At 56.3% G+C, this 14,902-nt stretch overlaps 1 protein-coding gene across 1 annotated transcript in view; it reads right to left on the bottom strand.

Annotated features, from left to right (window-relative positions):
• Nucleotides 1–14,902, bottom strand: part of WNT10A (Wnt family member 10A) — a 48,253-nt gene that overhangs the window by 29,222 nt on the left and 4,129 nt on the right. The window contains exon 2 of the mRNA XM_074966757.1: nucleotides 13,229–13,491. Within this exon, the coding sequence (XP_074822858.1) occupies nucleotides 13,229–13,491 (263 nt within the window). The remainder of the gene's footprint in view (nucleotides 1–13,228; nucleotides 13,492–14,902) is intronic.

A 14,902-nucleotide genomic window follows, 5' to 3' on the forward strand; every position in this document is an offset into this window, starting at 1 on the left:
AACGTCCAGGGTTTCCGTCGAAGGGCGGCTTTCGATGAAAACGGTCGCAGCAGCTCTGGTCTGAGACTGGGACCAGGGTAGCTACACACATTGCGGCACGAGCGTGGTTCCACCTGGCCTGCGCCTGGCTCTCGCTGTTTGCAGGCATGACAGGCCCCTATCTCGGGCCTGGCAACGTCTGTGACTGCCAGACCCATTGGGGGGCGCAGATCTGCGAGGCGGCCCACCTGGTTTGCCAGCCACGGTTGTGCCATAAGAGGAAAAACTGCTTTGATGGCCGCCCGCGGTCAGATGGCAGGCACATGAGTGCAAATGTCCCCTGGTGTATTTATCGGGTACTTAGCAAGCTTCACAAAGCCTGGTGTCTTTTCAGTGATTCATTGCCGTCTGCTTAGCAAGCTACTATGATCTTATGAGACGGGCGCGAAATGCAGCTCCGAACCCTGAACGGAACGCCACGCTGCCGATTTGCACGTTCATTTTTAAAACGCACTGGTGTAAAATAAACGAGACGCTGCTTAAAAGCAATCAGAATCTGCTCGCGGCCTCTTCCGTACCGTCTGACAAACTCATTCCCCGGGCCCCTGCCTCTTCCAGTGCCCAAGGTTAACAGTGCCATGTTTTCTGCTAACGCAGCCACGCCAGTGCCTCCTTGAGGAGACCACGGGGAGGTCGTTGTTACAAAGCAAAGCACCATCACGGTTATTAGAAAATGAACTCCAGTGCATCTGCAAACAGTGATTTCTTTTTAACCCTTACGAGCCAGCCGAGTCAAGGACAATTTTCACCAGCACATCATGTACTTCTCCTCCCTCAGGCCCAGTTCTCTGCCAAACCCTCCTTTTCTAGCTCCTCCGGCTTCAGAGGAAGAGCCATTCAAAACGGCGGAGATATCGGTCTTTTACAAGGAGACCCATGGCTGTCCCTCACCACCTGTTCTCAGTAATGATGGCCCCAGTTTTGCTCAAACTTTCCAAAAAGATTCACGCTTGGACGGAGCCCAAACCTGAAAAAATTGCAGGCCAAAAGGGGAAGGTTTTGAGCAACTGAAAAAAGGGGGTGTGAGCGTGGGAACTCTAGGGCACCCTAGGTCTGGCCGTCGCTAAGCACTGCAGTTATGACGTGAGCATGGGTCTGTTTTAAGCGTTGTCGGCATTCCGCGTTCCACCAGAGCCACGTTGGAACCCACCAGGGATCAGAAACGGAGCAGTGCGGCTGCAGGCAACGGCCACAGTCACTTCCCGTCTCTTGGCAGAGGCACCTCCCAGAAGCCCATCCGTGGACAGCACAGGAGAGCGTGAATAACCCTGCCCCAGGGACACGCGGCATGTTTACGGAGGAGTTCTTGGTCCATGGTAGGCATAAGACCCCAACGGCACAGCCTGGGTCACCACAACCCTCCTGGGACGACAGAGGATGTTACAGCCCGAGCCTACGCAGACTCTGGGGCTATTAGAGAGGCCATGGGAAAGTCAGCTTCCCCAGGACACTGCAGCTCTGACCCAGCCAGGCCCATCAACTCTCACAGAAACCCCCATGTGGCCAGGCGTAAAGACCTTGCTGAACCAGGTGCTATCTGACAGCAGTTCGGAAAACACCCGTCCCCGCTGCAGCTCAGATTCCAGTGTCCAGAACGCTTGGGAGCATTCATCTGTGCAGGCTCCATGTACCCAAACTGGAGCCAACCAAGAGAGTGTGGACAGTTTACCAGGAGAACGTAAGAACCAAGGGTCCATCTAGCCCAGTGTCCTGTCTCTGACAGTGGCCAGTGCCAGGTGCTTCAGAGGGAACAAAGAGAACAGGGCAACTATCGAGCAATCCATCCCCTATTGTCCAGTCCCAGCTTCTGGCAGTCAGAGGTTTAGGGACACCCAGAGCAGGGGGTTGCATCCCTGAATAGCTGGCTAATAACATTGATGGACTTCTGTGAACTTATCTAATTCTTTTGAATCCAGTTATACTTTTGGCCTCCACAACATATCCTGGCAATGAGTTCCACAGGTTGACTGTGCCTTGTGTGGAGAAATACTTCCTTTTGTTCGTTTTAAACCAGCTGCCTATTCATTTCATTGGGTGACCCCTGGTTCTTGTGTTATATGAAGGGGTAAGTTAAACTTCCTATTCCCTTTCTCCACACCAGTCATGGTTTTATAGACCTCTGTCATATCCCCCCTTAGTCGTCTCTTTTCTAAGATGAACAGTCCCAGTCTTATTACTCTCTCCTCACATAGAAGCTGTTCCATCACCCTGCTCAGTTTTGCTGCCCCTCTCTGTACCTTTTCCAATTCTAATTTCTTTTTTAGATGAAGCAACCAGAAGTCAAGGTGTGGGCATACCATGGATTTCTATAGTGTCATTATGATATTTTCTCTTATTATCGATCCCTTTCCTAATGGTTCCTGACATTCTTTTTGCTTTTTTGACGGCCACTGCACATTGAGTAGATGTTTTCAGAGAACTATCCACGGTGACTCCAAGATCTTTCCTGAGTGGTCACAGCTAATTTGGACCCCATCATTTTATAGGTATAGTTGGGATTATGTTTTCCCAACGTGCATTACTTTGCATTTATCAACATTGAATTTCATCTGCCGTTTTGTTGCTCAGTCACCCAATTTTGTGAGATCCCTTCATAACGCTTTGCAGTCAGTTTTGGACGTAACTATCCTGAGTACTTCTGTATCACCTGCAAACAGCCACCTCACTGTTTACCCCCTTTTCCAGATCATCTATGAATATGTTGAATAGCACAGGTCCCCATACAGATACTTGGGAGACGTCACTATTTACCACTTTCAATTGTGAAAACTGACCGTTTATTCCTACCCTTTGTTTCCTGTTTTTTAACCAGTTCCTGATCTATGAGAGGACCTTCCCTCTTATCCCATGACAGTTTACTTTGCTTCAGAGCCTTTGGTGAGGGACCTTGTCAAAGGCTTTCTGAAAGTCCAAGTACCCTACAGCCACTGGATCCCCCTTGTCCACATGCTTGTTGACCCCCTCAAAGAATGCTAATATATTGGCGAGGCCTGATTGCCCTTGACAAAAGCTGTGTCGACTCTTCCCCAACATTTGCGTCCATCTCTGTGTCTGACAATTCTGTTCTTTACTCTAGGTTTCAGAGTAACAGCCGTGTTAGTCTGTATTCGCAAAAAGAAAAGGAGGACTTGTGGCACCTTAGAGACTAACCAATTTATTTGAGCATAAGCTTTCGTGAGCTACAGCTCACTTCATCGGATGCACACTGTGAAAAGTATAGAAGATCTTTTTATACACACAAAGCATGAAAAAATGGGTGTTTACCACTACGAAAGGTTTTCTCTCCTCCCACCCCACTCTCCTGCTGGTAATAGCTTATCTAAAGTGATCACTCTCCTTACAATGTGTATGATAATCAAGGTGGGCCATTTCCAGCACAAATCCAGGGTTTAACAAGAACGTCTGGGGGGGGAAGGGGGAGGAAAAAACAAGGGGAAATAGGTTACCTTGCATAATGACTTAGCCACTTCCAGTCTCTATTCAAGCCTAAGTTAATTGTATCCAATTTGCAAATGAATTCCAATTCAACAGTCTCTCGCTGGAGTCTGGTTTTGAAGTTTTTTTGTTGTAATATCACAACTTTCATGTCTGTAATCACGTGACCAGAGAGATTGAAGTGTTCTCCGACTGGTTTATGAATGTTATAATTCTTGATATCTGATATGTGTCCATTTATTCTTTTACGTAGAGACTGTCCAGTTTGACCAATGTACATGGCAGAGGGGCATTGCTGGCACATGATGGCATATATCACATTGGTGGATGTGCAGGTGAACGAGCCTCTGATAGTGTGGCTGATGTTATTAGGCCCTGTGATGGTGTCCCCTGAATAGATATGTGGGCACAGTTGGCAACGGGCTTTGTTGCAAGGATAGGTTCCTGGGTTAGTGGTTCTGTTGTGTGGTATGTGGTTGCTGGTGAGTATTCGCTTCAGGTTGGGGGGCTGTCTGTAGGCAAGGACTGGCCTGTCTCCCAAGATCTGTGAGAGTGTTGGGTCGTCCTTCAGGATAGGTTGTAGATCCTTGATAACGTGTTGGAGGGGTTTTAGTTGGGGGCTGAAGGTGACGGCTAGTGGCGTTCTGTTATTTTCTTTGTTAGGCCTGTCCTGTAGTAGGTGACTTCTGGGAACTCTTCTGGCTCTATCAATCTGTTTCTTCACTTCCGCAGGTGGGTATTGTAATTGTAAGAATGCTTGATAGAGATCTTGTAGGTGTTTGTAGGTGGCGCCCTATCATCTCAGACATTGGCACCCTGACAGCAGGATTGTCTGGCTATGTAGACTCCCTCCTCAGGCCCTATGCTACCAGCACGCCCAGCTACCTTCGAGACACCACTGACTTCCTGAGGAAACTACAATCCATCGGTGATCTTCCTGATAACACCATCCTGGCCACTATGGATGTCGAAGCCCTCTACACCAACATTCCACACAAAGATGGACTACAAGCCGTCAAGAACACTATCCCCGATAATGCCACGGCTAACCTGGTGGCTGAACTTTGTGATTTTGTCCTTACCCATAACTATTTTACATTTGGGGACAATGTATACCTTCAGATCAGCGGCACTGCTATGGGTACCCGCATGGCCCCACAGTATGCCAACATTTTTATGGCTGATTTAGAACAACGCTTCCTCAGCTCTCGTCCCCTAACGCCCCTACTCTACTTGCGCTATATTGATGACATCTTCAACATCTGGACCCATGGAAAAGAAGCCCTTGAGGAATTCCACCATGATTTCAACAATTTTCTTCCCACCATCAACCTCAGCCTGGTTCAGTCCACACAAGAGATCCACTTCCTGGACACTACAGTGCTAATAAACGATGGTCACATAAACACCACCCTATACCGGAAACCTACTGACAGCTATTCCTACCTACATGCCTCCAGCTTTCACCCTGACCACACCACACGATCCATCGTCTACAGCCAAGCTCTGCGATACAACCGCATTTGCTCCAACCCCTCAGACAGAGACAAACACCTACAAGATCTCTATCAAGCGTTCTTACAACTACAATACCCACCTGCGGAAGTGAAGAAACAGATTGACAGAGCCAGAAGAGTTCCCAGAAGTCACCTACTACAGGACAGGCCCAACAAAGAAAATAACAGAACGCCGCTAGCCGTCACCTTCAGCCCCCAACTAAAACCCCTCCAACGCGTTATTAAGGATCTACAACCTATCCTGAAGGATGACCCAACACTCTCACAAATCTTGGGAGACAGGCCAGTCCTTGCCTACAGACAGCCCCCCAACCTGAAGCAAATACTCACCAGCAACCACATACCACACAACAGAACCACTAACCCAGGAACCTATCCTTGCAACAAAGCCCGTTGCCAACTGTGTCCACATATCTCTTTCGGAGGTCACCATCACAGGGCCTAATAACATCAGCCACACTATCAGAGGCTCGTTCACCTGCACATCCACCAATGTGATATATGCCATCATGTGCCAGCAATGCCCCTCTGCCATGTACATTGGTCAAACTGGACAGTCTCTACGTAAAAGAATAAATGGACACAAATCAGATGTCAAGAATTATAACATTCATAAACCAGTCGGAGAACACTTCAATCTCTCTGGTCACGCGATTACAGACATGAAAGTTGTGATATTACAACAAAAAAACTTCAAAACCAGACTCCAGCGAGAGACTGTTGAATTGGAATTCATTCGCAAATTGGATACAATTAACTTAGGCTTGAATAGAGACTGGGAGTGGCTAAGTCATTATGCAAGGTAACCTATTTCCCCTTGTTTTTTCCTACCCCTTCCCCCCCCAGACATTCTTGTTAAACCCTGGATTTGTGCTGGAAATGGCCCACCTTGATTATCATACACATTGTAAGGAGAGTGATCACTTTAGATAAGCTATTACCAGCAGGAGAGTGGGGTGGGAGGAGAGAAAACCTTTCGTAGTGGTAAACACCCATTTTTTCATGCTTTGTGTGTATAAAAAGATCTTCTACACTTTCAACAGTATGCATCCGATGAAGTGAGCTGTAGCTCACGAAAGCTTATGCTCAAATAAATTGGTTAGTCTCTAAGGTGCCACAAGTCCTCCTGTTCTTTACTCTAGTTTCAACCAGTTTGCCCGGTACTGAAGTCAGGCTCACCGGCCTGTAATTGCCGGGATCGCCTCTGGAGCCCTTTTTAAAAATTGGCGTCACATTAGCTACCCTCCAGTCATCTGGCCCCGAGGCGGATTGAAGCAATAGGTTACGCACCACGGGCAGTCGTTCTGCAATTGCACATCTGAGTTTCTTCAGAGCTCTTGGGCGATACCATTTGGTCCTGGTGACTTACTGCTGTTTAATTTATTGATTTGTTCCAAAACCTCCTCTCCTGACACCTCAATCTGGGACAGTTCCTCAGGTTTGTCCCTAACCAGAATGGCTCAGGTGTGGGAACCTGCCTCACAAAGTTGGCAGCGACGACTGATGCAAATAATGCCTTTAGCGTCTTCACAAGGGCCTTGTCTTCCTTGAGTGCTCTGTTAGCCCTTCGACCATCCAGTGGCTCCACTGATTGTTTGGCTGGCGTCCTGCGTCTGATGTACGTATAGAAAGGTCACACTAATTCATTTGCATTACACTGAGCCAATTACAGCTGCCTTCCTCTTTAATGTGGATGCAGAAACTGTAGAGACAACAATCCCAGCATGCAATGTGGCCTGGTTGGGTCAAACTAGCCTGCTGCGTGGGACCTAGACCTGGGGACCTAGACCTCCTGCTGGTGTCAACACCATCCTGGGGTGGGCCAAGTGGAGCTGGATGGAGAGCTGGAGTCGTGCAGTCACCTCTCCCCATTAAAGGGCTGTGGCTCTTTCTGGGCCGCAATCAGAACCAACCAGAACCTGCCACCGAACCCCGGGCAGTTTTTTTGAGTTTGGAGGAATTTCCGCTGAGGTTTTCCCATCACTTTTCCTGGTACTGGCTCTCCGTGCTCCTGGGACCTGGCTGGGAATGGCTGATGGGTGCCGTTCCCAGCCTGACACAGCAAACACTGGACCTCTCCCAAATCTCCTGGATTTCTGGTCTGGTTTGACTGGTTCAGGAGGCTCCTGGAAGTTCCCAGGAATTGAGGCCCTCAGCCAAGCCTCCAGACCCTGCCCATCGCATGGTGTCAGCAGGGCCGCGCCAATGGCCTTCCAAGAGCTGCCCCGCTCCCGGAGTTCTGCCCACACAAAGAGGCAGAGTGGGTGCCCGGCTCCTCCGAGGACTGGGGATGCAGCCAGTTGCAACATGTTTCCTGTTCTCTCTCCTCTTCCCTCCCCCTCCCTCTTTTCCTAATTAAACTGCAGGTGAACCTATCCGGCCGTGGCAACACGCCAGACACTAAATTCCTCCATGCAGATCGGAACTTGCCTCCATGCACCTTCCGAACGCGCCGCTCTGAGAACACGGCCGCTCTCCACTGCCAGTCCAGTCGCAGTGACAGCCCGGGGCTGCTTGCTTGTTTTCAGAGTGGTCAGGCCCAGATCCACAAAGACCCCTAGGCACCTTTCAGTGGAAAGGAGGAGCCTAAAGACCTCTGTGGAGCCAGGCCCAAGTGGCTAGGGTGCTGCAGTGGGGCTCAGGAGACCACCGACGGTCACCTCTCTGTGCTGGCTTTCCCCAGTGTCTTGCTGTAGCAGGGTGGTCACCCACTCCTGCCCGGAAGGGCTTGAAATCAGCCCTGGGAGCGGGCTGAGGCTGCTGGAAGGCTGCTGCTAGGGAAAGCAGCAAGCCTCGGCTGGTTGGGGAAACAGCCACAGCTGCGGCCATGCCCCAATCAGGGCCCCGTTGGCCTTTATAGGAGGGCAGTGGGCCAGTCTCTCTTGAGATGTTGAGAGGGAGGAGCCTGACTGCTGGGAGCTGAGCCGGGTACCGAAAGTGGAGCAGGGCTGGGGAAAGGCCAGAGGAGCTGGGGAGCTCCAGCCTGAGAAACCCCTGGGCTGCAGGCCTTGATGAAGGCCTAGGAAAAGGGTACTGGGGTTGCAGAGGGCAGCCCAAGGGGAGGCAGAAGCAGCAGGTCCAGACCCCCCTTGCCGATGATGAGTGGCAATTATACCGCAGTACGCCCCAGGTAGCGGGGGCTAGATGGCAACTGGCAGTAGCCAAAGACTGAGGCGAGATGGGGATTAGGAGGTTGGGGGTTCCCTGGGGAGGGGAGACCCAGAGACCGAGGGGATACTGCTGGGGCAGAGCCCCCGGACAAAGCGGCACCGGGGTCCGGAAAAGACCCGGGGGCCAGCGGCAGCAACGAGACCGACCTGCAGAGAGCGCTCCGGAGCTGGAAAATGAGCTAATTCCCAGCCAGGAGTGAGTCCCGCCCCGCCACACTTGCCTACTTGGATTTTAAGCTCTTTAGGGTGGGCACTAAGGGACAAGGGATTTAGGTGCCCAGAGAGGCAGATAAGTGGGATTTTGAAAAGTGCCTACAGGCATTTTTGAAATTTATGGGAATTAGGCACCAAACTTGCCTTGGCCCCTCTGAACCCAGGTGCCAGTCAACGTCTTTAGGCACCTAAATCCCCTGGGATCAAGTCTGCTGTGGCTCTGTAGCACACAGCACCCCGGGGCCCCGATCTCAGCTCATGGGCCACTCCGACGGCCGGTTTGCCTACAGCGTCTCCAGCATGGGGCAGAGAATGGCCATGCGCACCCGACTCCAGCCCATGGCTCCAGGCTACAAGAGACTCGCTCCGGCACCCGCCTCCCCCTCCCCCCTCTACCCATAAAGAAATGGAGGGTGGCTGCTATACCTAGACACCCGCAACAACCGGTGGAGACGCAGGGAGGGTCACCTGGCACGAGACCGATGGACCAGGTCTGTCCCGCATAGGCCCCTGAGCAGGGCCACGCTCTGCAGGCAGAGCACCCTGTGCTGATGGAGAAGCTGTCTGCATTCATCATCATGCTGAATACCCAATACTACCCCCGCCTGCCTGGCTCGGGCACCCCCAAGCCCCTGGCCTGCCTCACAAAACCCACTCTTTGCACGGGTCTTCCCCAGTCTGTATGAGGCCTGGTGAGACGTGCCTTCCCTGAAATGACCCCCACACCATACGCGAGGAGACCACGCCCAGACCTGCTGGCTGTACCCTCGAAATGCCACTGGTAAGGCTGGCTGGGAAAGGGTTGGGCCGGGGCTTGACTGGGAGGAACCAGTCCCAAGAAGCCATCAGGCCCTGCTAGCACCTCCCCCGTATCTCAACAGCCCTCCTGGCACTGGCACGAGTCTTGGTGGGGCCGGCCAGCTGCTCCGTGCTGCCTGGCACCGCGGAGAGGGCGTCTCTCCAAGCCCGGAACGTCCTGGTGTGGCTGGGGTTTGAGGAGCGCGCAGGCCAGGGCCCAGCGGACACAGGGCCAAAGCTGCCAAGACCTGGCCACGGGGAGAGTCAGCAAGGGGCGGAGGCTGGGATGGGAGCTGGGGAGGACAGTGCCTGGTGCCGGGGGCTGGCTGAGGTTAGAAGGAGGGAGGTGGGGGAGCCTGACTGGAGGCCCTGGATGTTTCGGAGAAGCATTTGCTAGCAGCTCGCTCGCCTCGGGCTGTGACCCTGCAGGTTCTGCAGAGCTCAGAGCCCTCAGACAGGAGACTCCCCAGGAAAACCCACCCTGCATCCCTGCCAGGCCCCCAGAGGTGCAAAGGGTGCCATGCCCGTGGAGGTGCCAACTCCCTGGGGAGACGTAAAACCCCAGGCGCTGCCCACTGGGGGTCACTCGGGAGCCCAGGATGCCCTTGGTAAGAATCCAGGTGCAGCTGCACAGCGGGGCCAGGGCCCGGCTCAGGGGGCAAGTATCGGGGGTTAGTCTGGATCCACAAAAACAAGGAGGAGTCCGGTGGCACGTTAAAGACTAACCGGTTTATTTGGGCATAAGCTCTCGTGGGTAAAAAGCCCACTTCTTCAGATGCATGGAGAAGTGGGGTCTTTACCCAGGAGAGCTTATGCCCAAATAAACCGGTTAGTCTTTAACGTGCCACCGGACTGCTCCTTGTTTTTTAGGCTCAGGTGATTTATTCCCCTCTCTAAAACCCCAGTGTTTACAGAACCCAGCCCTCAGCTGCACTTCCTGTCCTGAACTGTTGTGTGACTGCTGGAGGCAGCCGCGTCCCACCCCAGAGGGGGCTGCATTTCCACGGCCGAGGCAGACTCACTGCAGAGGCGCTGGATGAGGGGTGCAATAGAAAGACCCCAAGCCGCGCCTGGCGCTCCGAGGATCGGACCGTTTCTGTTCACCTGGAGCCTGTGCCCAAGCTCCGCGTTTGATCTGAAGCAGGAAGAGGTTTGGGGCCCGGGGATTCGCTCGCAGCTGTTCTTTGTCGAGGCTCTTCTGCCGATCGACTTCCATTACTTCCCCCGGCTGGCTTTCGCTCCGGGCGGCTCGCTCGGGGCAGGGCGCGGGGGCGGCCGGATTCGGAGCGAGCGAGGCTCCGGAGCGGACTCCACAAATAATTCAGAGGGCGGCTCACGCCCGGCTGAGCTGATGGCGCAGCGGCGGGAACACGATGAAAGATTCAAGGGCTCTGTCACTTCGGGTTGGGAACAGCGAGCCTGCGGGCGCCCGGAGCCGGAGCCGGAGCCGGAGCCTGGTCCCCGGGGGAGCCGCGCGCGTTAGCGCCAGTTGCACCGAGCCCGGTCGGCTGGGGCTTCGGGAGAGGCCATTAGCGGCCCCTACTCTCACGGCCGGTTGGTTGGTTGGTTGGTTGGTTTGGGGAGGAGCTGCAAAGCGGAGCGCGGAGCCGCGTTCTCCAAAGACCTGGAGCAGCTTGGAAACCCGCCAGCGAGCCCACCTGGCAGGGCCGGCGACCGTGTGCGCTGGCTCCTAGCTCCTAGCCAGTGGGCGCAACAGATCCTCAGTCATGGGATACATCGACGTCTCTTTCCAAAGCCCCAGCCAGCCCTCCGAGCCGCGGGCGGGATTTGATGTTCGCTAGGAAGCTGAGAACCGCCCGTTTGGCCCCCCGCCCCAAACCCGACAATAACATTTCCCAGCGTCCATGCTACACATGGGCCGAGATCAAAGTCATCACAAATCCGCAGCTAGGAATCACAAATCAGCAGCAGCGGCCCATCTAGCCCAGGTCCTGCCTCCAGCACCGGCGGGGAGAGAAACTTTCTTGTCCTCCCCGTTCCCCTGACTTGGCGGGGTCCCTCTGAAGCGCCTCCCAGCTCTGGCGGGCCTGAAGCCCCCTGGCACCCGGCGCACCCCCTTCCACATCGGGGAGGAAGACGGTCAACGCCCCGCCTGCGTGCAGAGCCCCGCGGCCCTGGCTGGGAGCCTTCGGCCCCGTCCTAGCCCCGCTGTCTCCCGACCCGCTGCGGATCCCGGACACAACTCGACGGCTCACCCCGGGCGGGCTTCGGTCCTGTCCTTCTGAAACTCTGCCCAACAGAGCAGCGATACAGGCCGGCAGGAGTCACCGACTGGTCCGCGGGCGCCTGAGGAGGCTCCACACGGGACATAGGCAGCCAGCGTCTGGAAAGGCTCTGATTCGTCTCAGCTGTGACAGCCCCGTCCTGCCGGGAAGCTGCACCTCGCGCCCTGGGCCCGTCCACCGAAGCTGGTCTTTGGTCGGAGGAAACAGCCCTTGCGGCTCTGTAGGGAGTGAGGCGCCAGCAGGTTTACACCGAAGGGGGTTGGGCCCTAAGGTTAGTTACAGACCTGGGATGACATTTGGCGTCTTCAGCGTTGCGTTGCGAATAAACCCGGATCTAATCCGGATTCCTCCCACCCGGGGTCAGTCTCCCCGTGGAGACAGCGACCCTACTGGCACTAGTGAGGACGGCTCCCGCCAGGGAGGCTTTCAAAGCTCCAGCTCTAAATTCATTAGCCAAGTATTTCCCCGTCTCCCGGCCTGCTCTGGCCGGCCTCGGGAGCCGCGGTGGGCCCTGGGGCTTGGCTATCTCCCACTAATGCCACCGTGTGCACAGGTGGTTTTCTGGGTGGTTTGGAAATCGGAGTTTCTCGCGTGGGTGGGAATCCGGCTCCGTTAGCGTGTCTAGCGGCGGCTGGGAGCAGGGACAGCTGAGCTCTGCCGTTACTTTTACCCTGAAACTCGCTCCTGGGGGCCCGTGCACTGCTGGGGAGGGACCTCTGACCCCCTGGGGCTACAGGGCTGGAAGCAGACACCGGGCTGGGCCGGCTCGGGCGATGCAGGGGACTCTGGCCCCAGCACTGGGCAGACCCCGGAGAGAGCTGTCTGGCAAGGCGGGGGCAACTCCCGTGAGCGAGCTGCCACGGGCCCGATCCTGCAGGGTGCCCAGAACCCTGCCCTGAAATCAGCGAGAGGTGAGGGGGCCCAGCGCCACGGGTTCAGGGAGACGCCTAAGACTGTGCAAGGACAGCTGTCCCGGGGGGGTCTGGGCCCCGATTTCTACCGCCGGGGCCCAGCTCCCCCCACGGGTCTGGCTCCCCCCACGGAACAAGTGTCACTGCTCCCGCGGGAGGGGCGGCTGTGGTGGGGGTCGGGTCACAGAGGGGGGCGTCTCTCCTGGCGCTGGGGGACGATCCCAGAGCAGGGAGTCGGATGCCAGGGGGATCCCTTTGTTCCTCGGCAGCGGGACCCGCTGGAGCTTTCTCCGGGCAGGCGGCTCCGGCCCTAGGTACAGACTTGCAGGAACCGAGCCTGGACGTGAGGAGTTGGGGTGGTTACCCCACTGCCCGGGCCAAACTCCGGTGTGGAGGACCACATCCGGTCCCCCAGAATCCCCTCCTTTCCCCTGCACTTCCTAGTGATGAACAAGATTCCAGTTCACATCCTGTCCTGCGGCGCTGCCGCTGGCGGGCTGCCACGTCCCACCCCAGAGCTGGCTGCATTTCCGAGGCGCTTCCTGAGACAAACCCCGCGGCCCCGCTTTGCGGGAGAGACATCCCCGGGGGCCCGAGAAAGCTCCGCCGGCGCGAGGGGCGCAGAAACGGGGCTGGGGCTCAGAAAGGAGCCCGGGACGGCCTGGGGCAGGCGCTGGGCGTGCGCAGGGGACCGGAGGGGTGAGCGGAGAAGAAACAGGCCTGGGCTGTAGGGACACAAAAGGGCCCAGCCGCACCCTGGGGTTCCCACTGGCCCCCAGCCTGGGCAGGTCACTTCGAGGCCGCGAGTGCCTGGTCCAGGACCCGTCCCTGGGCCTGGCGGCAGGTGAGGGGGACCCGCCTTGTGCCCAAAGGCCGGGCGGGGGTTCCCCGGCCCTTACCTCGGCTGAAGATGATGCTCTCGTAGGGGATCTTGTTCTTGGTCTCCAGGCTGGAGCAGTTCCAGCGCTGGTCCCGGAACTGGTGCTGGCACTCGTGGATGGCGATCTGCATGCCCTGGATGGCGGAGGCCGTCACGTCGGGGTGGCGGACACACACCTCCAGCTGCCGGCGCGTCAGGCCGGGCAGCGTCAGGCAAACGGTGTTGGCGTTCAGCACCGGCTCCGACGGCAGCTTCAGGCCCAGGATTTCATTGGGGCAGGAGCTGGAAGGGAAGGGAGAGCCCGGCTCAGCGCCCTGCCCTGCCGCCTCGCCCACCCCTGGCGCCAGGGGTCTGCTGGGGGGAGGGGAAAGCCCCGCAGAGACCCAGTCACGGGGTCGCTTCCCAACCCCCCCCCCCCCGGGTGCAAAGTCCCCACACGCAGGGGGGCAGCCGGGGCGTCGGGTGGAGCCAGGCCCCAGAGAGACCCGCCACCCAGGCCAGCGATTCTGAGCTGGATTTGGAGCTGGCTGGGGAGTCGGGGCAGGGGATGGGGGGCTGGCTCGGAAGCCAGGGAGGGGATGGGGGGATGGGTACGGAGCTGGCCAAGGCGGGGGGATAAGGATGGAGACAGGGGACTCTAGGGTGTTGGCAAAGGGCGGGGTGGGCTCCCCAATCAGCCGATAGGGGGGCATGGGTGTCAGGATCTTGCCCCAGGGCACCAATCCCCAGCCTCGGGATCCCCAGGATCAGAGGATTCTACCTTGAGCCACCCCATTTTATTCCCGGATGAATCAATTAAGGACCAGCAAAAGAGGCGTTCAGGCGCAGAAACTGCCCCCACTGGAGCCCCCGCAACGAAGCCCCAGCAGGCAGAGAGTGCGCCGCTCCCCAGAGCAGCCCCCGGCTCCTGGGGCGTGTCTGTGACACAGACCCGGGGGCGAGATGCCGGCGAGGTCAGGGTACAAGCCCCAAACACCGGGCTGGGCTGCTCAAAGATATTGCCTCCCCTGTGCTTTCCAGGGGGGCTGCTGCTCCAGACCCTGGGGGTGCCAAGGAAGACCAGGGGCCAAATCCTGCCCGAAAGCAGCCAGAAATCCCCAGCAGCAGCCTGCTTTCCCCGGGCATCCCGGCTCTGCCTCGGTCCCTAACAGGACTCGACAGGACTCTTCTCTACCGGATCTTATCCCAGCCCATCACTGCAGTGTCTGGGCACCTTCTAGTCATGCACCAGGTGACGTGACCGACACCTGTCATGTGTGGAACAGGGCGGCGAAGAGAATCAGCATCAGAACCCAGACAGACAGACAGAGGGGTGTATGGGGATGAATGGATGGATGGCTAGATGTGGGGGGTGTAGAGACAGATCGGAGGGTATGGGGTAGATTAGATAGGTAGAGGGGATGTATGAGGATGGATGGGTAGTTGGGATGGTGGGGGATGGATAAATGACTGATGGGTGTGTATGGGATAGGTAGAGGGGGTGTATGAGGATGGATGGTGGGAGGGTGTGTGGGGACGGATGATGGGGGTGTATGAGGATAGATAAATAGAGGGAGCGTATGAGGAAGGCTGGATGGTGGGAGGGGAGTGGGGCTGGATGGTGGGTGTGTATGGGACAGATGGAGGGGGTGTATAAGGATGGGTGGAAGGATGGGTGGTGTGGGGACGGATGATGGATTTGTATGGGGATAGA

The sequence above is a fragment of the Natator depressus genome, chromosome 11 (assembly GCF_965152275.1).
Source record: "Natator depressus isolate rNatDep1 chromosome 11, rNatDep2.hap1, whole genome shotgun sequence".
NCBI lineage: Eukaryota > Metazoa > Chordata > Testudines > Cheloniidae > Natator > Natator depressus.